This window comes from Arvicola amphibius, chromosome 10 (assembly GCF_903992535.2).
Source record: "Arvicola amphibius chromosome 10, mArvAmp1.2, whole genome shotgun sequence".
Classification (NCBI taxonomy): Eukaryota; Metazoa; Chordata; class Mammalia; order Rodentia; family Cricetidae; genus Arvicola; species Arvicola amphibius.
The window spans coordinates 124,282,147-124,309,296 of NC_052056.1; the positions used below are offsets into that span (position 1 = coordinate 124,282,147).

The 27,150-nt window shown below is 51.6% G+C and overlaps 1 protein-coding gene across 2 annotated transcripts in view; it reads right to left on the reverse strand.

Annotated features, from left to right (window-relative positions):
• The window catches only part of Ttc28 (tetratricopeptide repeat domain 28), a 489,585-nt gene that overhangs the window by 5,623 nt on the left and 456,812 nt on the right, over nt 1–27,150 (reverse strand). Inside the window, exons 13-22 of one of the 2 annotated variants that reach the window (XM_038345627.1) lie at nt 20,429–20,569; nt 14,291–14,435; nt 7,890–8,069; nt 6,690–7,410; nt 5,632–5,756; nt 4,509–4,740; nt 3,773–3,849; nt 2,711–2,734; nt 1,910–2,039; nt 77–184 (exon numbers count right to left, since the gene is read on the reverse strand). In XM_038345627.1, coding sequence (XP_038201555.1) covers nt 77–184; nt 1,910–2,039; nt 2,711–2,734; nt 3,773–3,849; nt 4,509–4,740; nt 5,632–5,756; nt 6,690–7,410; nt 7,890–8,069; nt 14,291–14,435; nt 20,429–20,569 — 1,883 coding nt within the window. The remainder of the gene's footprint in view (nt 1–76; nt 185–1,909; nt 2,040–2,710; nt 2,735–3,772; nt 3,850–4,508; nt 4,741–5,631; nt 5,757–6,689; nt 7,411–7,889; nt 8,070–14,290; nt 14,436–20,428; nt 20,570–27,150) is intronic. The other variant, XM_042055899.1, reaches the window with a different exon arrangement.

Consider the following 27,150-nt stretch of genomic DNA (forward strand, 5'->3'; position numbering starts at 1 on the left):
GCCCCGCCCCAGAGGAGGCTGACACAGACTAAACATGCCTCCCTCATGTCCTTTAGAGGGACAGGGAGCTGCTTACCGAAGAGTGACAGCAAGGACTGAAGTGCAAAGTGGGTAGTGCGCCGGCTAGCCTGCTTCCCGGTCTTCAGGATCACTTCCTCCTGGCCCACTTCACACAGGTCAAAACCTAGAGGAACATGGAAGATGCCATATGCTGTGTGTGGTTCTCACCACAGGCAGCATGGCAGGGTGCCAGTGAAGATATAGCTGTTGGGATTTCCCAGTTGGCTGTGATCAGGGTGTCAGGCTTTCTCTCCCAGAACAGCTGCTGGGCGCAGCATTACCTGCTTCTATAGAATTTTGCCTGGCTCTTCTGCCATTTTCCTGAAGTCAGGCTCTGTGAGACTAGACACTTAGCCACAGCCACAGAACAAGCTGCTCACTTTTTTTCCAGGCAGATGTGCCCAGGAGCTTTGCAGAGGCAGCCAGCAAATCCTCTCCCAGACACTGTGGCCAAAGACTGTCCCCAGAAGAGACCAGCAGACCTCCTACTTGAGATATCACTGAGCCTGCTGGAGACTGTGGGGTTGGGAAGGAAAGGGAGCTTATATGAGGTTCCTGATGTTAGAGGACGGGGCCAGAGTGCACACCGCTTCATACTGAACCACTGGCCATTCACCAAAAGGGGGTCTTGCTCCCCTTCTACTCATGGTTTGGATTCTGACACATCTTCCATTCAGAATGAGGTTTCCTAGAAACCAGAGGGCATTCTGGATAAACAGGTATACCTCATAGAAGTCACTGTTTAAAGGGATAAGTATTTGTGTAAATGAAATGCTTTTGATAGAATTCTCTGCTTTTGCCAGAGTCCGGAGTCAGCTGCTCCCACCACTGACAGCCCTGTGCTAGGTTGGTAGAGGAAACTCAGATGTGGATGGAAAGACTCTTACGACCAGACCTGCCACTGCTGCTCTCCTCCCCATGCTGCCTCTAGGAGGGACCAGATGTGTGGTGTGTGTGTGTGTGTGGCCTCCTGAGCACCGGCTTAGAGGCACACAGGACACCAAGTGGAAGCAGCTTCAGGAGGAGCCAGGACTGGGATTATTTCCCTTCTGGACTGGTCCCCATGACCCAACTGGTAGAGGGGTTGGAAACACGGCGTTCACAGATGGGAGCGCTGACTCTCCACACCACACTACTTGGTTTTAGCCTTGATGACAGAAAAAGATGGAGCCGCACCTTCCAGTGTCACTGCCACAAAGGCAGCTGATAGCTAAGACAGAAGCGAAGACAACTGTATGGCATGGAGCCAACTTTTCCCAGTTGCCTCTTCTGCTTCTGGTGGCATTTGTATATACCAATTCCCCAGATTTGCCTTAACTCAGGACAAAAACCAAATAGCCCAGAACACAGAGAGCACCAAGTGTGGGTTTGCCTTCTGCCTTAGAAATATGTGACTGAAAACACAGGCAGCTAGCCCCCAGCCACGAGTAGATGCCCAGGACAGAGCATAAGGATGCACAGTACTGTGATGTCTGATGGTCTCTGTGGCAGCGGCATCATATCGGCATCTTCTACAGACTGTCTTTGACATCACTCAGAGACCTCCTCATCTGGCCTAGAGGCCCTGGTCCTGCTCTCATCAACCTAACCTGATGGTGCCCTTGGTCCTCCTTTCTTTACTGCTAGTCTCTGAGGCCTGTCCTTCCTCCAGTCAGCAGTCCCCTGCAGATGTCCTGGGGACATAAGGACAGACTAGAGGACATTGTACTAGAGGGAAGCAGGCTGAAGCATCAGCATCTTTGGTTGATCTGTTTCTATATAACTAGGCTTTACCCAACAGAAAACAGAGGGAAAACAGCAAAGAAAACTGAGATGAATTAGCTCATTAAGTCAGGGTACTTGGTCCTACCGAGAGCTGCCAGAAACTCATGACACCCTGGGAGACGCCACAGCTGGACACTGAGGGAGACCGGAATGGGAGCTGAGGCAAAGTCCTGTTCCTTCTCGCAGGCCTGCAGCTGGACCAGCACCTGATGGAGCTGAGGGGGGGACAGACAGATGTGAGCATAGGCCTGCCAGACTTTGGCCCACCCTGCCTAAGCCTCATGTCACCTGTCATGTATTGCTGACCTCTCATGACACCTGCTGCCTCTGGAGGTCCCTGTACAGTGTGGTCATACCTCCTGCCCTCTGTGCTGGTCATGGAAAGTGGGGCAAGGACGTGTGAGGGGCAAAGATGGGGGAGCCTCCTGGGGCCCCAGCTCTGCTTCAGTCTCTGCCTTCCACGAAGCAGAGGAGAGGCTGTGGGGTTGGGGGAGGGGAACTGGGGTTGGCTCCCTCTGTTTTAGATTATGTACTTCGTTAGACCATCTTTAGGAAGATTTGAACACTACATCTTGTAACCTCAAGTTCATGGAAGAGCTCGGGTGATCCACTCAGGTGTCACTGTGAAGTCTGCTTCTGGAGTGCGACTGTTCTTCCTACGTCTGTCATTGCTTCTGTCCCTGCCACTATGGTGGAACCTCAGACGTCAAATCAAGGACAGAGCTGAACAGGAAAGGGGTAGCCAGAGCAGAGGAGGGGACAACCCCAGCCCAGAGCTCTGTGCCAGCGTGCATGTGCACAGCCAGTGATCTCAGAGCTGCAGGGTACTGGGATGCGCGGGCAAGGTGCTCACCTGACAGCAGTTGCTATTTAAAGTTGTACTCACCATTCCCACCATATTTTTAACAGCCTTCAGCCAGCAGAGTATGAGAGAGAGAGAGAGAGAGAGAGAGAGAGAGAGAGAGAGAGAGAGAGAGAGAGAAGAGAGTTTAGATTCAAGCATAGCAGTTATGCACACAAGCTGATCGCTGCTGTAGGAAGCACTGCACGGCACCAATCTGGCTCTGACCAGGGAGAGGAGCGAGAGGCAGCAGGGGACACAAGGAGAAACAGCTGTGCCTCAGCCAGTGTCCAGTTGTTCTGGGGCCCACAGTGAGCAGACCCAGAGTCACTTTGTTCCATGAAAGCAAGAGTCTTAAAGAGCTGGCACACTTTAAGGCTCCCGGCCTCAAGTTCTGCATTCTTGTCTGGAGAACACAGAGCTGCATTCTGGATATTTTAACATGCAATATTCTGAGAGTGTCCCCTGATGCTATACAGCAAGCAGATGAGGCATGCTAATTATAAACCAGCAGGAACTCAAGGAAGTCAGGTCCCTGACTGCTAACAGCCCCAGGGCAGAGTAGTCTCCAGGAGCCATTGAGAGTGTCTGACACTTGGCCAAGACTGGCTTATATACCTCAGGGCAACATGCACTACTGTATCAAGTTACAGCCTCCAATGGCCAGGAAACCACTATGCACCCTTGCATGCCATCCTGAGGTCCTCCCACACATGCTGTACCTGAGGTGAGCTCTGACTCTCAGTGGCCAGAAGGAAAGTCAGGGGGACATAGAAGCCACAGGATCCTGATCAAAATTCTCATAATCCCTGAATTCCACCCACATTTCTTCAGAGTAACCTCTTCTTCAACAGCTGCCTTGCTTTGCCCTCAGTGCTGTGCTCAGGGCCTGGCTCAATGCCTGCTGGTCAGTTAGCTGAGAAAGCCGGGTGAGGTGGCAGGATGAATGGATGGTTCTAGAGATACATGGCCCACAGAAGGGCTATAAGCACCAAGAACCTGTCAAGAACCTGTCTGTAGACTGCCTATTTGGAGATGCCGTTATCTAAGGCAGGGAAGCCACACTCTGTACTCCTGTTTGGGTCTGTCCAGCCTGGCTTTACTTACCCGGCTAATAAGCTGCTCTCCAGTCTCTGAGGCCGTGATGAGCTTGCACAGTGCTTGGAGGGCCGGGCTGGGCAGACCTGAATCAGGACAGAGGAGCAGATGTTACTCAGACAGCCTTGGCACTCCAGGGGAAAGAGTTCCAGATGTTCAGTGCTGAGGCTAGTTTGCCACAGGGTGGCCCAGCCAGAGACATGTCCCTGTGTGGCTTAGGACTTCCAGAGAAGAGGGACCCTGACTCTGAACTTCACTTTCCCATAGTGATGTTTCCAGGATGCCCTAATCCCCAGTGGTCTGCCTCTGTGTCACCCTAGTTGGTCTATAGTTTTGCCAGAAGCATGGCTGCTGCTGATCTGTAGCTATTTATGCCCAGGACCACTGAACACCACCAGGGAGGAACAAAGCCCAGGTGACCACTGAAGACAGGAAGGCAGGAAGACAGGTGAGGCAGGCATCAGCCAAGCATCAGTGGCTGTTTGGGATTCTGCTGCTTATTGAGATAATTCTAGCTGCATTTTTTTTTTTTTTTTTACACGACAGGGTTTCTCTATATCAGCCCTGGCTGTCCCGGAACTTGATCTGCAGACCAGGCTGGCCTCAAACTCACAGAGATCCATCTACCTCTGCCTCCCGAATGCTGGGATTAAAGGTGTGGGCCACCACTGCCCAGCCAGGTCTAGCATTCTTGTGACTCATGCCCCCTCTGTGCTAGCCCCCACCTTTGCCCACAGCAGCTTACCCAGCAGGGCCTGGAGAGTGCCACTGCATTGCTGTAACCTCTCGCCTGGGTCTGAGGTTGGAAAGAAGACAGCTGCTGGCAGGCCGCTGGCAGCAGGGTCCAGGCGGAAGCCCACAGCAGTGAGGAGGGCCTGCCATCCGGGGATGCCACCCACTTTGTTCTCCACACTCTGTTGAGATGTGTACATGGCATTGCGCTGCCCATTCTGGATGCGCTGCAGGGACTTCTCCACCTAGTGGGGAACAGGACAGTTAGAGAGCCAGGTCAGCTCTGCTCCTCTTCCTAGTGCTTCAGGGGAAGTCAGTGTAGTACTGACTGCTGCCACCCAGAAAGCCCATTTTACCTAAGGACTTAGGACACAGAACTCACTGGGCCTTAGGCATAGGCGGGTATGATGGTCAGGATCTGTTCATCAGAGCTGCATGGCTAGGGCAAAGGAGAAGTCTGCCCTTCTCCACTCTACAGACACAACAGCAAATCGCAGAAAACAGTGCCCAGCCCTGCTAACTCTCATTTTCTGCAGAACTCTGGGATTTACCCAGAAAATGTATATGTCAACAGCATTGCTCCCTGGTTGGCCTGTCAAGTCACTTCCAGTGGACACCTGGTTGGCTTTGTCCTGAGTTGCCACAGGCCCTGAGGCACATGTCTCCACAGAGGATTGCAGACTATCCCCCCGGAACTGTTTTCCATGCTTTCAGCCAAGGGGAAAGATGGGACAAATTTTGTGTGACTTTTATTTTGGGGTGAGATGGTCTTTTAGAGTCCGGGATCAGACTTTAACCCCTGATCCTTCTAGCTGTCCCTTCTGTGTAGCTGTCTTAACTTACAACGCCTTCTGTGCAGACGCCTTATGATCTCATGAAAACTGGGCTGGCCAAGGGCACAATCAATCCTTTCCTGAGTTGGTCTGTAAGCTGTCGAGTCTTACTGCACTCCTGGGACTCATTCCCGATACCCTCCCAGAGACCTTGAAGTATCAGCATTTTGCTTTCCTTCAGGTAGGAAACAGGGCAGTTGGATCTGGTTACCATCTTGTGCTGGGTTCCCCATCTCGTGCTGCCCCAGCTGGTTCTCACTGGCACCTTGCCCGGGTTCCCCACAGGGTCCCATCAGCCCTTACCAGGTGCAGCAGCACTCGTAGGGCATCCCGTGCCCGCTCTGGGTGCTGCAGGATCTCCGTGAGGGCCTGGCCGATGAGTGAGGAGGGGCTGTTCAGCTTTACATCACTCCCGACAAGTGTGAAACCTGAGGACGGCACAGAGGGACCTTAGGGGACAGTACTGCTGCCCTGATCATCCCAAGTGCTCAGCTGGGTGATGCTGGGTGTACTTTCAGTCCCTGGCCTCTTGGGCACCCACACCACCTGGCTGTCTCAATGAGTACCAGGAAGGTGCCTCCAAGAGCAGCCACTGGCCTGGGAACTCTGAAACTTCTTTGTCAAGAGGCCCTGTGGGAGAGAGAACCCCGGGGCAGAACCAGCAAGCAGAGGGGTAGAGATGCTGTTCCTCCAGTTCAGAAGGAGCAGCCTGAGCTAGCATGAAAGACCAAAACCAGCTAAGCAACAGGAGCCAGTCCACCTCCTTCCTGAACCCTTAGTTCCTTTGCCTGCCTGGGTTGTCCATAAAGAAAAACAAATGAATGCCACTTTTAAACAAGTACCTCCACCCAGGAAACCAGCACAGGGCAGGGAGCCCCTGTAGGAACGAAGGGCCAGGCAGAGGATGCTGTGGGGTATGGACAGGACAGGTGTGATCTCAAGGGGCCATGGGTCACCAGGACACCTGCCCTACCAGAGCACCAAAAGTTCAGTGACACAGCCATGCTGTAGCCTTGTGTTACCTTGGTGGATGGTAAGGGCTACCCTGAGGGAGCCACAATACCTGCCAGGGACACGGAACTGCAGAAGGGCTGCTGAGCTCTACATAGTACGCAGCCCTGTCTACATCTTCCAGAGACCACATCAAGGGTCACAGGGTTTTAAAATCAGGTGTCACTATGACAGATTCCCACTGTCCATTAACCCCGAGAGCTGTGCATTCACTCTGAGGGTGGTGATGGTGCCTCCAGGTGCTGAGTAGGAGGGCTTTGGCACTCAGAGCCCGCGTCCTGCCCTCTCCCAACTGCAGAATGAGACCGGGAGGACCACCCAGGGCCCACCGACAGGTTTCAGCTGCCTACCTGCCCAGTTGGAGGGGTGTGAGAAGGCCTTGCTGCTTTGCACTGCCTTCATGGCCTCACCTAGGGAGGCACTGGCCTTTAGGCCATTCAGCAGGGATGAGTAGAAGGCATGAATAAACATCTTAGAAGCTGCTACTGGTACTGGCCACAGAGCCACCAGGACACACTGTGCACCAGCAGCGAGGAAGGCCCGTGTCAGTGCCACCAAGCCATCTGCTGTGACTCGGCTATTGGCCTCCTGGGAAGAGCTGAGCACCACCAGCTTCACAGATAGCCGCAGGTCCAGGAGGTCAGCAGCAGTGAGGAGCAGCTCCCGCAGCGGTGGGCAGTCTGAGATGCTTTCTCCATCGCTTGCGTCATCCTGCACCCGCAGTGACTCGGGGATCGTGTAGGGGTGACCGAAGGAGCTCTTGCTGCCGGGAGGGTTGCCCTCCACGTTGGGTGTGAGGACTAAGGCCGACAGTTTCCAAGAGACATGGGTAGCAAAGTGGACACACTCAGCCTGGGTCAGTGCGCTCATGACCCTCTCCTTGGTGGCCATACTGCCCACAAGGGGCTGACAGCCCAGAAGCTCTGATACCATGTATGCTTCCTCCTCTGCAGAAGGCATTGGACCCCACAGCCATCTGTCCATTACTGCTGATGGGAGCTTGGGGTTGCCTATGACTGCTGCCATCGCAGTGGAGCTGGAATATGTGGGTGGGGTCTTCCTCAGGTGACACTACAAGGGAAGGAAACAGCACTGTCAACAGGGCATCTGGTGTCCTTGATAACATCATTCACCCTAAGTTTTCAGCATCTTCGTGACCCAGTGCCACCTGCTCCATCGGACACCAGGACAGTTCCCTGTTGCCAGCAGAGTGAAGGCTTCTGGAAGCTGGCATCACCCAATTGCCTACTGTGCTGTGTGAGCCAGGCAATATTGAGGATACCAGCTCATATCCCATCTGGGACCTGGAGTCAGCCAATGAGACTTCAGAATCTCTTTCCTTCTCCCTGAACTGATTCTGACTTAAGAAAGTTAGAATTTAACAACAAACTAAAAATTAAGATCTTTAAAACCACTGAGGCAGAAACTATCCCATATGAATTGTGTCCTGGGCCTGGTTGCTAATCTCACCCTTTTTTCAGGATACAAAGGCGGGGGTGGGAGTGGGTAGACGGACAGGCAGATGGCCCCAGAGTTGGGCAGCTTATTACCTTGGAGTGTGTACCAAGCGAGCGAAGAGCAGGCACGGCAATGAGGGTGAAGCGCTCGTATAGGTACTCGTTGGAGGCACTGCCCTTCAGGAGAGCAAAGGGGACAAGGTAGAGCTCCCCCTCCAGAACCAGGACCAGCTGCCGGTGCCGGCCCACGGGGCCACTTGAGTGCATCAGGCCCTGCGGAGTAAGCACAAGGGCTGACTCAGGGTGGGCAGTTCATGACCCAAGGTCACTTTGGTCAACTGTCAGGGCAGGTTTGTAGGCTGTGGGTATTACAGATGCTACCCTGTAGACGTGTTAATAAGTGTGCCTGTCTCAGAGGGCAGTTAGGGGACAGTCTGTCAAGGTCTGCCGGTGACCTGAGGTGAGAGATGAGAGTCACCAGCCTAAAGGGGAATGACACCCAGAGAAACAGCAACTGTCATAGATCCAGGCGTTTGCCTTGGAAGCATAGACTGAACGCAGAGGGAGCTGTCCTAGAGGCATCCCCAAGAATAGAGTGGGGAGGCTGTGGTGGTGCCAGGACTGAGGAGTACACGCAATGACCCTCCTTAGCAGCAAGGACTCCACGAGTCTGGTGAGTCCCCCATTTTGATGAGTACAAGGCTAGACACTTAGAGCCAGGATGGAAGACTTGGGGTCAGGGTACCAGTAGCCCAGGAAATTTAGTGATATTTAGGTGTCAATGCAGCTCCCCAGGGCGGGGCTCTTAAGGTGCTGTTTCTATTTATGGCCTCCAGGGATGAGAAGGGGTCAGAGAGGCAGCATCCCTCCTGACAGAACTTAGGGCGAGGACCTGGGGAGGTCTGTGTGCAAGCCACAGCATGAAGACACCTGCCCATTTTCCACAGAGGTGGCCTTTCCAAAAGGACCCCAATGAAAAAGTGAGGCTGTGACTCAAAGAGAAAAGGCAGCTGTGAAGATGACCAAGCTCCTAGGCGTGGTGATGCACACCCATAACCCTGATACTCTGGAAGGGTAAGACAGGAGGACTGTCGTGAGTTCAAGGTTAGCCTGCACTACAGAGCAAGACTCTGCAGTTGAGAAGCATGGGGGGGAAGTGAGGAGGAGGAGCCTGGGAACAAGCCAAAATGGAGTGGAAGCTGCTGCAGCGGGGCAGGTCTTCTGCCGATGCCTGTCTCCTTGGTCCAGCACTCTGCCTGCCTCAGTCTGACTTGGTGAGGTTGACAGGCTGTACCCTCAGGAGTGAATGTGCTCTTCTGACCCAGCTGCCTGCTGCCAGGGGACAGAAGTGCTCGCTAACCCAAAGTGGCATGTGCCTAGTGGGAAGTTCAGGCTCTACAAAACCGAGGCCTTGATGTGGGATTCCCCTCTCTATGCTGTGAATAACACTGGTTAATAAAGAAGCTGCTTTCGGCCAATGGTTTAACAGAGTAGAGCCAGGCTAAAAGAGATAGAGAAGCCACGTAGCTGCCTACAGGAGACAGATGCCGCCACTGGAGCCTACAGGAACTTTGCTGGTAAGCCATAGCCACGCGGCAATATGCAGATTAATGGGCTGATTTAAGATATATGAGTTAACCAGAAATATGCTTAAGCTATTGGCCAAACAGAATTGCAATTAATACAGATTTCTGTGTGATTATTTCGGTTTTGAGCTACTGGGAATGAACGAACAGCCTCCGGCTACAAATCAGAAATGAACAAGTAGCCTCTAAATCAACAAGGGCTTGTTTCCTTTCATAATCTGGCTAAATCGAGAGAAGGCAGGAAATTGAAACCACTGAGTTACTTCTTGTCTGCTTCCTGAACCATTTCCTAAGAGGAGCTAAATGAGCTGCTGCGTGGCCCAGGGAATGAGTGTGTGCTCGCAGAGACAGTAGGGCTGCTGGCATCTAGGCCTCATGCACTCAAATCCCAAGCCAGAGCTCAGTGGCTCTGCTAACTCCACCCATGCCATAGGACCTGGGCCACAAGCACAAAGACAGCAGCCATGTTTCCTGGACAGTGATGCTGTTGGGAGTTCCCTCCCTAGAAGCCTTAGCACATCCCGTGCCCACTGTATACCATGAACGGCCAGGTAATGGAGGACACAGGCCTGCACTTACAGTGTGTGCGCATGCAGAAAAGAAAGTTGTGTATAAGAAGCCATTGCCAAGTAAGACTCTGAAGCATAGCATAGCAGTGCCAGCATGGGTGACAGGCCAGGCCCTGTACTGGAAGCTAGAAAGAGCCAGAAAGGCCTGGCAAATGAAGCCACTGAAGTGAGAGCACAAGACTGTTTGTGAGCAGAGGGCACGGACTTGGCAGTGAAGGCCTAGTGTGCATCGTATGACTGAGAACGACTTGGGAATAGCCTGTCATGAGTCAAGCCCACCTGGAGACAGACACAACAATACATTCAGAGGAAAGGAGAAACCAGTGACCTCAGGTGAGCCATGGGATTGGAGATATTCTCGAGCCTCATATCCTAATACTGCTGTTGGAGTCTCCTAGGACATTGTCCCATTAGACAGGAGGGCTCCCTCATCCTAATGGTTAATCTCGCTCCTAGCTAGCCCCTTCCCACTACCTCCCGTTCGCCTGGGGTCGGCCTTTACCTCCTGACCTGACTACATGATGGAGCCCATGATCAGGAAGGAAGAGCATTTCCCGAACACAGACCAAGACTAAAGGGGAACAGCAAGACAGGGTGGGTGGCTCTGCATGGCGGTGCTCCACCTGCCCGCACCCAGGAAGCAAAGGGAACTGCAGTAGTGCAGGCCACAGCACGTGAGCTCAAGTGTGAGTATAGCATGCAGCTATCCACAGTGATTCAGATGTGCTGGAACAGCCTGTGGTTCTGACCACAAGTCATTTTTCCAGTATGCATTTCCCTCTGACCTTTGCAGACAGCTGTGCAGCTAAGTTATGTAAATGGCCTCTGTTTTTACATCCAGCTTCAAATTTTACCCCAAGCAGAGTTAAAGCAAAGGAATAAAAAGATGAGGGTGACAAGTTATAACTAAAGCAAGCCCAAAGTCTGAGGGTCCAAAAGGTTCTTAAGTCTGGGCCTCCACAGAGTGACTCTGCCAACCTGGAGAATGCCCTGCTGCCAGCTTGCTAGTGACCACAGTACCTGGCACTAGGTGATGCTTGCTGCAATGTAGGTGCAGGACCAGACTGCAAGTCACTGGCTACACCTGGTTCCCTTGTCTTCTCACAGCCAAACAGTCAGACCAGATAGGTGCCCTTAACTCCACTGATTAAATATGCGGTGGGCACCCCACTCCCACTCCTGCCAGCCTTTCACTCCAGACACTTCCTACTGCTCCCTGGTGACATTAGACAGGATCTGACTTAGCATTCGCTGATGCCTCCCAGAAGACAGTGACACAGTTGTCCATCCTGATAGGACAGTGCACTTGCCAGGAAATGTGCTCAATCAAACGCTGATGTGCCCCACAGTAGACTATTCTGTCCCACTTTCCATATTGTTGGGCCTAGTGCCCTAGCAACAGGGCCACGCTGAAGGAAGGCAGGTGTTCAAATAATTACATGCTCCACATGAAGAGGCCAGTCGTCAGGCTCCATGTGTCCGTGATTCCTAGTCACCAGGCTGCAGGCCTGATCTGCGGTTTCTGTTCAAATGTGGGGGATGGGCTGTTTCTGGAAGCTGGCAGTGTCATATTGCTCTCTGGTGGTCTCCAGAGAGGTGTGGCATGTTTACGGGAGGACATGGGGTTCTTGTGGGCCATCTGCTATAGGGCAGCTATGAAGGAGGGAGCTCCTTGAATTGATGGGTCCCCCCAGCTGACATGCCACTTTTGGCCTGGCTACTAGGTTGTCTCGACTCAGAGCAGCAAGTACCTGGTGTGTCTAAATATGTGCTAAATGCATAGCTGTAATGGCACAAATGTGGGTCCCAGATACTCAGAGTGCTTTCTTCCCTCCCTCCCTCTCTCCTTCCCTCCCTTCCTCCCTCCCTCCCTCCCTCCCTCCCTCCCTCCCTCCCTCTCTTCCTCCCTCTCTTTTTCTATCTCTCTCGGTTTTTCGAGACAGTGTTTCTCTGTAGCTTTAGAGCCTGTCCTGGAACTAGCTCTTGTAGACCAGACAGGCCTCGAACTCACAGAGATTCACCTACTTCTGCGTCCTGAGTGCTGGGATTAAAGGCATGCACCACCACCGCCCAGATCAGAAGTGCTTTTCATAAAACACAGTGGACTCTTTTGTTTTTAAAATGCACATTGATCAGAGTTTTGCCACGCTGCTCATAGTGACTGAGAACTCCGGGCTCACACCGTCCTGCCGCGGTGTCCTGAGTGCTGGAACTGCAGGACAGGCCCTCGCCGGGGCCGGTCTGCTTAGCAAGGGTTACCCACCTCACAGTTTATTTCAGGGCTTTCACCGGATGCCTTATTTGAAGCAGCAGAGCTCAACCATTGTGTTAGACCCCTGACCTACAAAGGAATCTTTTTAGAGTCAGCGATGCTCTGAATCATGACATGTGGGCATAGACATTTGTCTCTCATCTGCAGTGGACCAGTCTGGGCAGGTATCAGGTGGTCAGCACTGGGAAGGTGCTAGATGCTGGCTGTTCTGCCTGTTTAGAGCTGAGGCTACCCTTCTTGCACCTCTGCAGGGACATGAAGGTGTGCAGACTTAGCACACTCTCACTCAAGAGCCCACAGAGGAAGATCTGTGGGAGAGGGACTGTCTGAAGCACTTCCTGGGCTCCAGGTACTTGGAGAGTCCCCTCTGGTAGCCATGGTGCTGGAATGTCCCCGCAGGTGGGAGCTGGGCGCCTCCTGCCCCCAATTTTCTTTGCTGATTCCATAGTACCCAGCTCTGCTTGGACTCATCAGCAAGTGGTGGTTTCTTAGGATGAGCAGTACCTCCACCGGGAGCTGCCTCAGCAATGGTCCAACTGTAGGTCCTGGCAGGCATGTGCCAGGAAACCTGGCTTGTGTGGCTATGGTGCTGAGAGACTGTCTGCTTCTAGCTCTTGAAAAGTCCCCATTTTGCCACATAAAAGCCACTACCTGGCTTCTCCCTTGGTCTTCTGCTTTCTGTGCTGTGCTGTATCACACCAAATGCAAATGTGCCTCTGACTACAAACAGCTCTGTGAACTCTCCCTAGTGCCCAGATGCACTAGGCCTCACACCAGCTGCTGAGGGATGGGCCTGGCCTTGACTGGGGAATGGGAATTGAGTCACAAGGGAGAAGCAGGCAAGAGCCAAGTCCTGGGATGGCCATGTTGCTGTGCTGAGGACAGAACAGGTCTTTGGGATGGAGCCTGCCAGGTAGAGATCACATCACAGTCATCTTCCCCCTGCTCCCCAACCAACAACTCAGCATGCTGGAGCAGAAATACAAGACAAACAGCAGGAGCAAAGGATTGCGGAGGCTCAAGCAAGTGAAGAATGGGGAGTGGGGAAGCAGGATTATAAAGGACTTCTGGTGGCAGTAGAAGGCAGGAGAGAAACACAAAGCTTCCCAAATCAGCAAAGCCAAAGCCTTACCAGAAATAATCGAATCCAGAAAGCTGCAGTTGGGAAAGGCTGATGGGATCTTGAGGGAGGAGTCTGGACATAGCTGTTTCCCTGGCTGCAGCCCCAATGCTTTTGAGTACGTTCCCTTTTATCCCTGTGCTAACCAGACATGCACTGCAGATGGTCCTCACTTCTTACAGAGAAAAGATATCAAGTGTTGTGGCCAGGGTCACTTATTAGGAAAGGGCAGAGACCACAGGGCACCCGCAAGCAGGACAGCCACCCCACAACTGGTAGACTAGTTGAAACATTGCTGGACAGCCAGGGAGGGGCCCTGGGGATGGAAGAATCATACACAAGCTGTGGCCTTGGGATACACAGTGCCTCTGCAGATACTGGTGCAAAGAGAGCTGCTGAGGGGTGTTCTTGCCTCTAGACAGACCCACTGGCTGTGGTGGCCCTGCCTGCAATAGGGCCCCTAAACTTTCAAATCCACCAAGGTCCCTGTTCCATCAAAGAGCATTGTCTGAATTAAGAAGGGTATGCCAAGCTCAGGGTGGCTTGTACATGCCAGCCAGAGAGCAAGGTGGTCTGTGTGGTGTCTTTAAAACTGGGCACTGGTTCTGTTTGAGACAGGGAAGAGCAAGGGACTGGTTTAGGTCATCAGGATGAATATCTAGGATTAAGTCAGGGTAGGAGACATTCACACTGCTCTGAGTCTCATGGCCTCTAGACCAGATAAGGAACACATGAGGGCACTGAGGCTGAATGCATTCAGCTTGCATAGAGCAGAGCTAAGTGCAAACTCAGACCTGCCAACTTGATGCTCAGGACCTTGGCTATGAGCAGCCAGTCAAGAATGTGTGTCCATGTCCATTGAGTACTCTAGGGGGACATGCATCGGCATTGACCAGTAAATAATATATTCTGATATCAAGGAGCTTCATGCCCCAGGAGGCACTTACCCCTTCCATGGGTGCGATGAGCAGATCATACAGGGCACGGAGTGGTGGCTTGGCCAATGAGTTCTGCCTCCTAGGGAGAGAGGAAGTCCCATCCTTGCTGGGCGACACGGTACCACTGAACAAGCTTGTCATGCTCTGGCAGCTCCTGGGGAGAGAGGATGAAGGTAGGAATCAGGCTCACCCTCCATCACTCTGGTTGCCTGCTGGGCCTCACAGCATGCCTGCCAACTCCACCTCACACTCGTCCCTTGCAGGTTATTGTCATACAACCCTGAGTTCTGTACCCAACAGCATCCATCTCTGTGCTGTCAGCTACATAATCCCAGAGTGCTGGTCCTGTATGGAACAATTGTGCTGTCAAGCACAAGGACCAGGAGGGTCAGTGCAGCCAGCAAGGAAAATAACATTTGCATCAGTGAACTTGCAACCCACGGCAAGGATCCAACCCAACCAGACCCTGCCTCTGCGTCACAGGGGTGCCCTGAGAGCCTGCCAATTGGAAAAGTGCTTGTAGAGGGGCATCTTGTGCAGCTACTTGAGGTTCACTAACACAGAGGCACCTTCAACCCCCAGAGCCCCAGGAGTCATACTCTCAAAGGATGGCAAGGACAGTTGCTAACTGATTCATTCAGAAAACGTGTTTAAGTACTGGCTGCCTGCCAGGCACAGTCACAGTCTCTGGGGACCTAAAGAACACTAAACATGCAGGTAAATGGAGAGGAGGTCACAAAAATCTGCCAGTCAACCTGGCTCATGTGGCCTCAACATGGCTAACTGGTGGCTAGCACTTTCCGTGGAACTGCTGAGCTCTGCAGTGTATGGTATGCTGTAGTGTATGCTGCAGGACTTGCACTGGCAGGGACTGTGGCAGACGCTAGACATAGCATCAGGCAGCAGCAAGTATTCTGCCTGCTAGTTGTGACAGCTACTTAGTTGCTGCCTGAGAGCAAGCCAGAAGGACCCATGTATGCCTCCTTGGCTGTGGCTCCCCTGTGCCCTCCCTCCCTCAGGTCTTTACTGTCCCACTTCACCTATTTCCAGGGACACGGCAGCACTGCTCCTGGAAGTACAGAGGCCTGTCACTCAAGAAATGCAATTACAAGTGACAGGGTGTGCTGCGGCTTTGCTGTCAGTGTTGTGCAGATGACCCCGGAGTGACACTCCATATCCAGGGATACGTGGAAGAGAAGAGCAGATCTCTCCTGGAGGTGAGGTGTGCACACTGTCCTCTGAAGAGATGCTCTAGCAGAGTGCTTGCATGGCTGCCTTCTGGCTCTACAAGAAAGCCACTTCATACATGTCCCCAGGGTCCTGTCCCCTTCTCTCATCTTGGCAGGTTCTATAGCATGGGCAGCTGCCCTGGGCCTGTGACGAGGCTGTTTGCTCTTCCTTTGCAGGCGAGGCACAGAATTTCAGTGGCCGGGGTAAAGCTTTGTATGCTGTGGCACCAGACTCGCACTGTCACGGGGGTCCAGAAGGTGGCGCTGAATCACTGTCTTGTCATCCATTCTGTCCAGGGGGTAAATGACAGCTGGGCTCTAGGCAGAGGGTTTTCTCAGGCTGTAGTCTTTATTAGCTAGCTTCTCAGATGATGTCTATTAATCTACTGCTAGAGGATTGCACAGCACAGCAGTCTGCCTTGCGCAGGGAGGAGACAGAGCAGACTCAACCCAGGCTGTATTGTTCAAAGCACTGCTGTAGAACAATGGGGAAGGGGGGGCACAGACTGCTGGGTGTGACTCTCCCTGTGGGGAGGGAGTGGTCAATGATTGCCTGGGCTGGAACTGGGCTGTTAGCTCTAGGCCTTCCTCCAGGCTGGGCTCACAGAAGGGGGTCCCCTCAGCACCAGCTCCTTCCTCAGGCTTTCCCACCTTGGTTGGAGCTCTTTCAGACAGCTGGATGGCTTTCCTTATAAGCGGCTCTGCCTCCACCCCTCCCCTCTCCAGACTTTCTAGGGTACCTCTGCAGTAGCCCGCTCCCACCTGGCATACACCACTACCCAACAGAACCTACCACCTTCCGCAGAAACTCAAAATGGCAATGGACCTGGCCTCTGCTCCTCCATCTGTTCTCTGTACTATGCCTGAAACTTGGTTGATTCTTCCTGCTGATGCCATTCAAGGGACAGGACAGGGGCCATCAAGCTTGCTGGTGCTTGGGTATAGAGAGGCCTGTGCGGCAGCCATGGCACCTACCCATCATGACAGCAACATGGTCAGCCCTTGCCAGGGCCCCTGCATCCCCACGCAAGCCCAAGGACCTCTCAGAGACCTGTTGGGCAGAGGTACTCCATGGGCCCAGAAGGCTCCTGTTTAGTCCCTGGAGGAGCCTAAGCAAAAGCAGGCGAATGCATGCCCAGGGCGATGCCCTGAGGAAGGTGAGTAGGGTCTGGGAGACTTTGTATCTGACAGGCCAGATTTTGTGCTGGCTCCTCAGGGTCTAGCTGTGAGGCTCTAGGTTGTCTTTCTTGCAAGCCTGCTAGTTTGAGAATAAGCCAGAAGAGCATTCCCCCAGGGTCAGTTGGAGAGGGTAGGACTGGCCTCCCACGTTAACAGTGCCCTTCACAGCCATGAGAAGAGCCAGCAGAGATCAGGGAAGCACTCCATGGTGCTCATGGATGTCTTCTCTTTGCTGGGGTGGTGGTGGGTGACTGAATGTTTGCTTTAATCCTGACCAATGAACCCTTCTATACCTTCTTCCTTGCTTGCTCATCTCTTCCCATCAGTGAGTCAGACCTGTTCAACAGTAGCAAGGTAACCAGTACCTTGGGATAGAAAAGAAATCCTAGACCACACCCGGCTTTAGTGAGTACGTAGCCTGGGGGATGAGAGACCAAGGGGCAGACAGTGACCACTACAGAAAGCATCCCGGGATTTGAGAGGAAGAGAGTACTCAGGTAGGGCAGCCTAGGGGCAGAGGCTGTGTGTGTGTGTGTGTGTGTGTGTGTGTGTGTGTGTGATGACCTTCATTTGGCCATGTCCCAGTGCCAGGAAAAGGCTTCTAGGGAAGGCAGTTAAGACAGGCCCAGGAATCTTGTGGGTCATGCAGAGGGGACAGACTATGGAGAGAAGGGGAGAGAGTAGGAAAGATGGCAGGTGCCACACTGACCTTCTGACTCTCCTAGCATCCTGCAAGAGAGTAAAGAGCTTGAGTTAAGGTTAGGCCACCCACTTGCCTCAGGGTGGGGTGAGAGACGAACCCCATCTTGCCACTAATCTGTTGGGAGACCCAGCTGTCTAGCAAGGCCCCTTTCCAGGATTACATCATAGCACTGTTTCCTACGAACCGTGAGTGCTGAAGCATGCGGTGAGGCATTCAGAGCGGGGACCAGTGGGGTGTGGGTCACAGCCTGTAGCGGGCTCTCAACCTTCCTAATGCGGAGACCCTTTAACATAGTTTCTCATGTTGTGGTGACCCCAAACATAAAATTATTTCATTGCTGCTTTTTAACTAATTTTGCTACTGTCCCAAAGTGTGATGTAAGTGCCTGTCACTTGCCCTCCACAGAGCTCAGGAAGCACTGCTGCAGCCTACCTGTCTGGGACTGGGATTACTAAGCGTGGCATGCAGAGTGTACAAGCGGCATAAGAGCGAGACTTGGGAAGCTCTCTGGCTCTCAGTTTCCTCCACTGCAGTCTGGTTATTGTCAGGTTCAGGCCTGGGAGGTCGAAATGAGGCCAGGGCATCAAACAGGAAGTGTGAGGGCTTGCTGGGCTGAGCCTACTCCTCTGCCTGCTCTCATCTCCTAATCTGGGGATTAGCATGTTTTGGACAAGAACATGAATTAAAAAGTAGTGAAGAAAACACTGCCTGCGATTTCACATTTAATACAAGCAGCACGGCTGGAATTTAGGAGGCCTGTGCTCTCCTGTTTTTCTGAATAAGCATGTCACTGCCTGGCGGGTCTTTTTGCAAGTAGCTTCTGATAGCTGTTTCTTAATTTCCCACCTCTATCTAATCACTCCTACACTGCCTGGAGGGAAGCCAGGAACCTAGAGAAAGTCAATCTCTCCTGCCTTGCCCAGGCACATGTGGAGTCCGGGATGGGTGGGTGCTATCCCAGCACTGTCAGGACTGATGGGGGTACTGAGTGGTTACTACTATGCCTACCTACGAGCCAGGTTCCTGGATCCAGCAGCTGCCGAGAACAGCCACAGGGAAGGGGCATGGATTGGTCTCAGTCAGAAAAGGGAATGGAAGGTTGGCAAACTTTTGGGCACCCCTTGAAGTGGGATGTCTGATCCTGATTGGACCTTGTCAAGGGACCTAGTGCAGAGAGACAGAAAACCAAGGTGCCAGTGCCTACTGCCTCCCACTGGGTCACCAGGGACATACCTGCCTTTGGGGAGCACCATGCTTTCTGAATGAATCAGCAAGTACCATGTAATATCGAGGATCTGTCTCTGAGCCACTCCGGACATAAACCCTCTTTCCAAAATTAATGGCTGTGGGCATATCCCAGCCCCTAGGCAGCAGCTCCTGAATATAGGAGTGCTGGGGGGTGATGCTTTCCTTTGGTGGCTCTCACATGAGGATGCATGGTGATGGGAGGAAAAGGAACAGGGCTGCACGTGACTATGGTTAGCACCTGACACAGGTGCACTGCACCAAATACAAGTCATTTCCAATCCTTTCAAAGTCATCTCCACATTTTTTAGAAGCCTCTCAGCCTCATACTTTAGTGGCAAGAAAGCCACTATCTCTGCAATGCTGTCCATGAGTCTGAAAGCCAGCTACTGATGTATTGACATATTTGCGAACTAGGTCTTTAATTGCTACACTGAAGGGAGCTAGAGTCTATCCCTGTTAGGACTGGGGAAGGGAGTTAGAGTCTATCCCTGTTAGGACTGGGGAAGGGAGCTAGAGTCTATCCCTGTTAGGACTGGGGAAGGGAGCTAGAGTCTATCCCTGTTAGGACTGGGGAAGGGAGCTAGAGTCTATCCCTGTTAGGACTGGGGAAGGGAGCTAGAGTCTATCCCTGTTAGGACTGGGGAGGCTGACTTCTCAGTGTAGCACCACTTCACCCCAGTGAGGCATAAGTCAAGTTGTGGGCTCTCTGTACTAGATCACAAGTCTAGAGCAATCCCACTCCTCCGTGCATGACAGAGGGCTAGGAGGGCCTTGCATGCAAGGACAGGAAGAGGTAGCACCAGCTTCACCCTCCAGACTTTGGCTTTTTTCCCAAGGTTTCTGGGCCCTGGGAAGGCAAACACACTTTTGTCTCCATGATAACACAATGACAGGAAACCAGGCTGCAGCAAACAAGGTAACAGTGGCCACACAGTAGGGCTGTCAAGCAGGGCCACCCACCCAGTCCAGTGCCCCTGTAGTCCTGAGGCAGCCTGAAGTCCTTGAAGACAGGAACTATAAATTATGATACCACCTCAACCACTTCTACTACTACCACCAACACCACGATCAGTATATTCACCGCCAGTACAATTACCACTATCATCACCACCACCATGATCACTAGCGCCCCACCACCAGATCAACACTACTGCTACTATCACTAGCACCACCATCACTAATACCATTACCACCATCAGAACCACTACCACAACCACTGCTACCACCACAAGCACTAAAAACACTACCACAAACTACCACCAAAACTATCAACACCAACACAAGCACTACCACCATCACAACCATTACAGCAACCACCACCACCAGTACTGCCACCACAAACACCACTATAAAATATGGCTAACCTAAGCACACAGGTGTGGCAGTTTCACCATGACCCACCCATTTGTGAAGTGACGGGGAACTGGGGCCAGGAAGGCTTGATGTGGACAAGCTCATTCTGGGTCATTGCTCACTTCTGCTCCACTGGCTTCTTGGCTCTTTTCAGCTTCCTGAGTTGCAGGCCTGTGAGAAGCTGGCAGAGAGGTGAGAGCCACTCAGCTTCTTCCTGAGGCTGGAGAGTTAGCTCAGAGCTGGCATGGCAACAGAACATCCCTGGGCTCCACCATATCAAAAAAGGATGGCAGAAAGCCTGCCCCACCTCTGTTTGAACTATTAGTGCCAAGACAAAGAACCAGGCTTGCCTCTACAGCTATCTGACATCACCAGAGCTCCAGGCCCTGCGACATGTTGCTAGTAGCACCCCATGTTTCATGGCAATGGCCATACCTGTGCAGGTTGTTATTGTGTCGTACCATCCTCAGGAAGCCCGTGGGGTCAGTCACCGAGTTAAGCTGCTTGTTCATCTCCTCCAACTGCTGCTCCATGATGTCTCCAGCTTCACTTTCTGTCTCACTGCTGGCACAGGCCCTGTGGAAAAACATCAGAGAGCCATCAGGAAAAGGACACACGCTGTGAAGTTGGCCTCCGGCACCAAGGGCCCCTACTGACTTCCACATTGTGACTTGCTTGTGCCTGTTGCCTCACACAGCTGTGAGCTGTACAGATGGAGCGATGTGTGAACAGCGTGTGCCTGGGCATTTAGCATACACTGGAGGAGCAGGCACTCTTGCTGTGGCAGTGGGACAACCCCCAGCACAGGCTGTATTCTAGTCCATTCTAGAAACATTTGCTAATCACCTACACTACACCAGGCATGATGCTAGGCCCAGAACACAGCTTCCTCATTTCCAGATAAGGAGACAGACTCATGAGTAGTTTTGATGGATGGTACAGACTCCTTGAGCCCCTCCCCTCCCTAAGGTGGGGAATGAGGAGGTGACAAGTTTTGAATTCATATGTCTCCCCAATGGCAGATTTTAATAGACACCTCATGACACATTCTAAATAAACAGAAATGTCCATCAGAACTCCGGTTTATGAATACAATGACTAGAGGCGTGTTTAGTGTGCACGCTGCACACTCTACAGAGAGATAAAGATGGCCACAAAGGTGCCCACACATCACCATACCTCTCCTCCTCCACCTGTGATCTCTTGGACAAAGATTCATCTCTACAACAGGCCCAAGTCACATTCACATCTGGAAGTATCCAGAGTGAGACCTCGGGGCTCATGTGGTGAGGGTTCAGTCTCCAGAGTGACCACTCACTTCTTCCTAGCCAATCCCTATGCTGTGATCTCTGTATGACTTTACACACCTTTTAAAGCTCAAACTATCCATGTTCAAGTGACAGAGTAGTCTTCTATTCCATACCCCAGCAAACTGAAAAAGCAGAATAAATCCTGCTATTATCCAGGACTGACTGAGGTTAAGAACAGTAAGTAATATTTAGTATACTCATTTATTGGCCATTAGGCAACTGGGCCAGTCGTGAACCAGATGTGCTGGGGCATGCCTATAATTTCAGTGCTTGAGATGTCAAAGCAGGAAAATCATAAGTTCTAGGCCTACTTCGACCTGCTAAGACCCTAATCTGGATCTTTGAGTTTGAGGCCAGCCTGTTTTACAGAGCAGGTTCCAGGATAGACAAGGCTATAATAGAGAAACTATGTCTCAAAAAACAAACAAACAGCCGGGCAGTGGTGGCGCACGCCTTTAATCCCAGCACTCAGGAGGCAGAGGCAGGCGGATCTCTGAGTTAGAGGCCAGCCTGGTCTACAAGAGCTAGTTCCAGGACAGGCTCTAGAAACTACAGGGAAACCCTGTCTCGAAAAACCAAAAAAAAAAAAAAAAAAAAAAAAAACCCAAAAAACAAATAAACAAAAAAGATCCTATATTAACAGAATTCTTTTTCCTGTTCTGCAACTGTTGTATATCAGATCCTTAACTGGGGTTACTCTGACTAAATACAACCACTGCCCTGGAGAAGCTCAGAGAAGGGGCTGGCTGGTCATGATCCTCTGTACATGGATTGTAAATTACAACAGTAAACACCGTAGGAACAGCTAGGGTGGGAGTGAGAAGGGAGTGTGCCAGCGAGCAAGCAGTAGTCTGCACAGGCGCTTTGCAGAAGGCCTTTGGCACTGACTAGGCCTGGTTTTGGTCAGTCTTCTGATGGCCATAACGGGAGCAGCAGGACCATCAAGAAGAGCTGGTGTTACAACTAGTTACAGCTTATTAGGGAAGATATCAAGGCCTCAGGATGAGTGAAACCAGGAGCTGGCAAGAGCAGTGGAAAGGAGACACCCTGGTCAACTATGTCCTGGGCACCGTGGCCAGCCTCTCTCCCCTGTACCCTGTAGTGATTACTCTCTGGTCTGTCTAACAAGCTCTGACCCTACTCGTTAATTTCCTTGAGCACCACACTTTTTTTTTTCCTTTGTGAGTCTCATTGCCTAAGGATTCTAGCTTGAATTTCTTGCCCTGGCATTCTCTACTCCTGGGCTCCCAAGGGATGCTGAGGGCCCTGTTCTTGCTGCCTATCCTGGGGCTAGCAGAGGTTTAGCTTACCTAGCTATGAAGGACAGAGGGCAAAGGTCATAGCATAAACTGGTACCCTGGTAAGAACTAGAAGGGTGGGAGAGAGCAATCCAGAGTCAATAGCAGCCTCTCCAAGGCGCCCACATAGCCAGTCTGTACCTGCTCCAGCTGTGCCAGGCCTAGACTCATACTCTGGCAAAGATAAACCATCCTGGCCAGAGCTAGGCTCCAACGTGCTCATTGTGGCAACCCCCAAAGAGACAGCCACAGATCAGTGCTGTGGAGCTGCTAGGGCTTATCCTGCTCTAGGAACAGACGGCTTGGCAGAAAGCTCCAGAAAGGATTTCCACTTGCAAACATGGCCTCCTGGTCCCTGGAAGCACATGCCCATCAATTGGGTAGGGGTTCTGCATGGGCATGCCATTGTTTATGTCAGAGCATCCCTCCCTAGCTCATTATAATTCCTGCCTCAAAGCTTCTCTTGTGCCAGTGAGCAGTCACTTGCTGCAAACCAACTTTCAGTCCTAAGCTGGAAAGGACAGCAAGAAGCCGGCCTTCAGCCCCTGTATGCAGGTGGAGAGGCAGCCTCTGACATGTTGAGCCCCATGATCACAGTATAGTTCTTCCAAGAAAAAGCTCTTCTCACTGAATGGCCACTGCACATGTTCAGTGCCTCTGCCACCACTGCCTGCCCTCAGGGCCAAGTACCTTGCACTTTTCCTGGGATTCTCACAGTCCTGCCAACAGCTGAGAAACCATGTCCCCAGAAGCCACTCAGAAGAGTGCAAGAAACGGAAGAAGTTGAGCATCTGGAGAGCTCTCCTGGGCAACAGGCCAGCCCCTCTGCTCTTTACAGTTAATCTTAGCAGACAGTTAATATGGGGAGAGTCTGGCCTTCCTTCTGAGAGTGGGCTGTCTTAGCGAACGTCATGCTGGAGGAAATAAGCAGTGGCACAGGTTCCTTTTACATCTGTGTTCAGGGAAATCTGAATGTGGCTTCCTGAGGCCGACTCTAGACTGTGTGTAAGTACAGAGCCACAGAAGGTGGCCATCTTCCTGCTCTGGAGCTGTGAACTATAACTGCCAAAGGAAGCAGCTGAGCAGTGATGGATGACCCTGCCCATGTAACCCCCGCTTTCCTCTTACACAGCAGAGCTGAGCTGCAGTCCACTGAGTCCTGCCCCTTAACATTGCTAGAAAATTCCTTTTCTATTTAAGCCTTGGAGAAAACTGGTGTGGGGTAAGGAAGTGTCCCCAGAACTTGTGTGGCTTTGGTGCACAAAGCTGGCAATACCATAACCACTAGTTATGATACTGTTGAGACCAGAAAACTCAAGAGAGGAAGTACACGCACATACACAGAAGATGTAGGGACTCCCCAGATATAGGTTGCTCTCCTCAGCAAATATCACATTCAGACCTTACAGTCGTACATGACTCTGATGTCGAACCTGCTGGTCCAAACCCTCTTTATTCACAGTCTAGCCCTCAGAAATCCAGTTGCTAGAGCACACCCTCTACCCAGATCTCCTGGAAAAGGCTTCTGTTTCACGTACTCCTGAAGTGGCTGCTCTCTGAACCCTCTCAAGGCCAAAACCCTTTGTGTCACCTCTAGAATCTGGTTGTGTGAAGGGAATGACTGCACCTCTCTCCTTCCCTCCACACACCTCTCCCCACACCCTCTCATGCACATGCACATATATGCGTACATGCACACGCGCGCGCACACACACACATGATCAATACATTCGGACTTGTGTTTAAACTGATAAGAGAATAAAAATTATCTTTCAAAATGCTTTTTTAAAGCTTTTTACTAGTTACATGACTTTTAAAAAACTGTGTTTATTGAGCTATATATTTTCTCTGTTAAAGAAAGTCCCTTGGTAGGCCCCACACTGGAGCACTGGACTGAGCTCCCAAGGTCCTGATGAGGAGCAGAAGGAGAGAGAACATGAGAAAGAAAGTCAGGAACGTGAGGGGTGCATCCACTCATGGAGACAGTGGGACAGAACTAATGGGAGATCACCAACTCCAGTTGGAATGGGACTGATGGATCATGTGACCAAACCCGTCTCTCTGAATGTGGCCAACAGTGGGGGCTGACTGAGAAGCAAAGGACAATGGCGCTGGGCTCTGATTCTTCTGCATGGACGGGCTCTGTGGGAGCCTTCTCAGCTTGGTCGATCACCTTCCCGGACCTGAGGGGAGTTGGGAGGACCTTGGTCTTAACATAGAGTAGGGAACCCTGATGGCTCCTTGGCCTGGAGAGGGAGGGAGGGGAGGTATGGGTGGAGGGGAGGGGAGGGAAGGGGGAGGAGGAGGGGAGGAAAGGGGGAGGAGGAGGGGAGGGGAGGAGATGGAAATTTTTAAATATAAATAAATAAACCATGAAAAAAAAAGAAAAAGAAAATGTGTGTGGAAGAGAGAGAATGAGAAGTTAGGATAAGAGGTAGACTATCATCTGGCCCAATGTGAACCGACTTTGTAAGAGGTTTCAGAATACCATGGAATACTGTTATCAGAGCTGGTGACCTTGGTCTCCCTTGCCCCCAGCACGTTCCATCCCCAACTTGGTTCCACTTTCCATCTTGTTCCTTGTGTTCCTGTCTTGGTCAAGCTTCTGGCTTGGGGAAGGCAGAATGGTCAGGTTGTGATAACAATGAAATAGGAGTTATGTCATCTTGTTCAAATGTATCATTTGTTCACTTTTAAGCTTTTCACTGAACTGAAATAAACATAGTACAAGGCCATTTGGTGTTGTTTTGCAAAAATAATGCACCCAAACTGAACAGATCAAGACAGCTGTACCCTGGAAACCACCGATCTTACACCTATCTGGCCCTTGTTTTTCTCTTACCTCTAGGTTATAGACCTAACAATATAGAATTATGTCTATTTGTTGATCTTGTCTTCCAATAAATCCTCTTTTGTTAAAAAAAAAAAAAAGAAAAAAGAAAGTCCCTTGGACCCTGGAGCTCTGCAAGCCTCTCTTACCGGGAATGGCCTAGCTTGTACTGAGGAGAAGCCCACGGTGTTGCCCAGCTTCTTGGCTTTTGGGAAAACAGTGGTCATGACCAGCTGGCAGGAACACAAAAAGCTGTAATTGGGCTGAAGCCTCATTTCTTGGTGTCTTATCTTTTTAAGTCTTTGCTGGGAGTGTGTTGGCAATAGCATTCTCCCTAACACACAACTTTTGTGTCCTCTGAATTAATGTTTGATGTGGATAGAGCCCGATGCAGTCCCTGTGAATGCGGCTGGAACGGAAAGACCTGAAGTCTGGGAGGATGGAATTCTACCCTTCTAGATGCTTCCCTGGGACATAAATAAGGCCAGCAGGTAAACCAGGTTAATCACAGGGGATAGTCAGTGTGGGCACAACATTCGTGTGGGCACAGCATCTGGCAGGTGGGAGGTACCCTAAAGGGACATTTTTCTTTCCCACTCTGTTGTCCCAGTGAGGACCGTAAAGGAATCAGGTGCATGTGCACGTCTGTGCACATCTGCTGCTCCACTCAGAGACTGTTGTGTCATGCAGGCACATACGTGAGCATCTGCAACCGAAGGCATACTACGAACATAATAGCTGTCCCTGTGTTGTCACTGTGAGTCCCTCCTGGAGTTTTTATCTCTTCCAGTTGTACATGCATCCCTTGGTGAAAATGCTGATAGTCAGATAAACAGTAAACTCATCTAATCTCCTGCACTTACTATCTTCTGGTTCCTGTGGAGGAAAGGCACCACAGAGCCTCCCCCGACTTCCACAGAGTAAACAAGCACTGATATCCTGGGTGAGTCACGTGATGCAGTACAGGCGAGTGAGCTCTGGCAGAGTTCAGACTCGCAAGGTTTTTGATTTTGAATTAATTTCTGTTGCTGCTCACTGAGAAACCAGCATTTCAGTCACATGACCCCCTCCTTCCTATAGTGCCAACCTAGTTTCTAGATATCACTTCCACTGTTGCCTGGAGAAGCCTGTTCTGCCTAAGCCATCAACTCTACAGATTTGCTCTACAGCACGGCTGGTCAGCTCTGGTCCTGCTCACAGAGCTCATGAGTGAGCCAGTGAGTTCTCACCTGCCTTGGCTGAATGGCTAGGTGTGGCGACAGGGGCTCTGCGTCACTCACCTCTGGAGGCCAGGTAGCTACATGGACTTCTAAGGGTCTCTCCTAAATGTCACTACCTGTGCCTGGGACACAGACACTGCCCAGCATTGTGGGATCAACACAACTATGAAAACTCAACCACACAGGGAGCCTTCATGCCCCAGGAGAACCACTTTAGTCTACTGGCTTCACAGCAGTTCCAGGATCCCTTTCTTCCAGCACCTCAGTAGAACCTGGAAGATGCTTGCTGTGAGGCTGCTCCCTGGAAAATGACCTTCACTTCTTTTTACAGGGTTGGCTTGGGGTCAGGTTTCTGGAATGCTGTGCATGCCTCAAGTCCACGGCACTGGCTTCTCCTTTCTCTGCTTGGAAATTGTAAGGGTTTGGGATGGTCCCACATCACATCACAGTGGAAGGAAAGGTGGGTGTGCATATGTGTGCATCGGGACCATCAGGTACC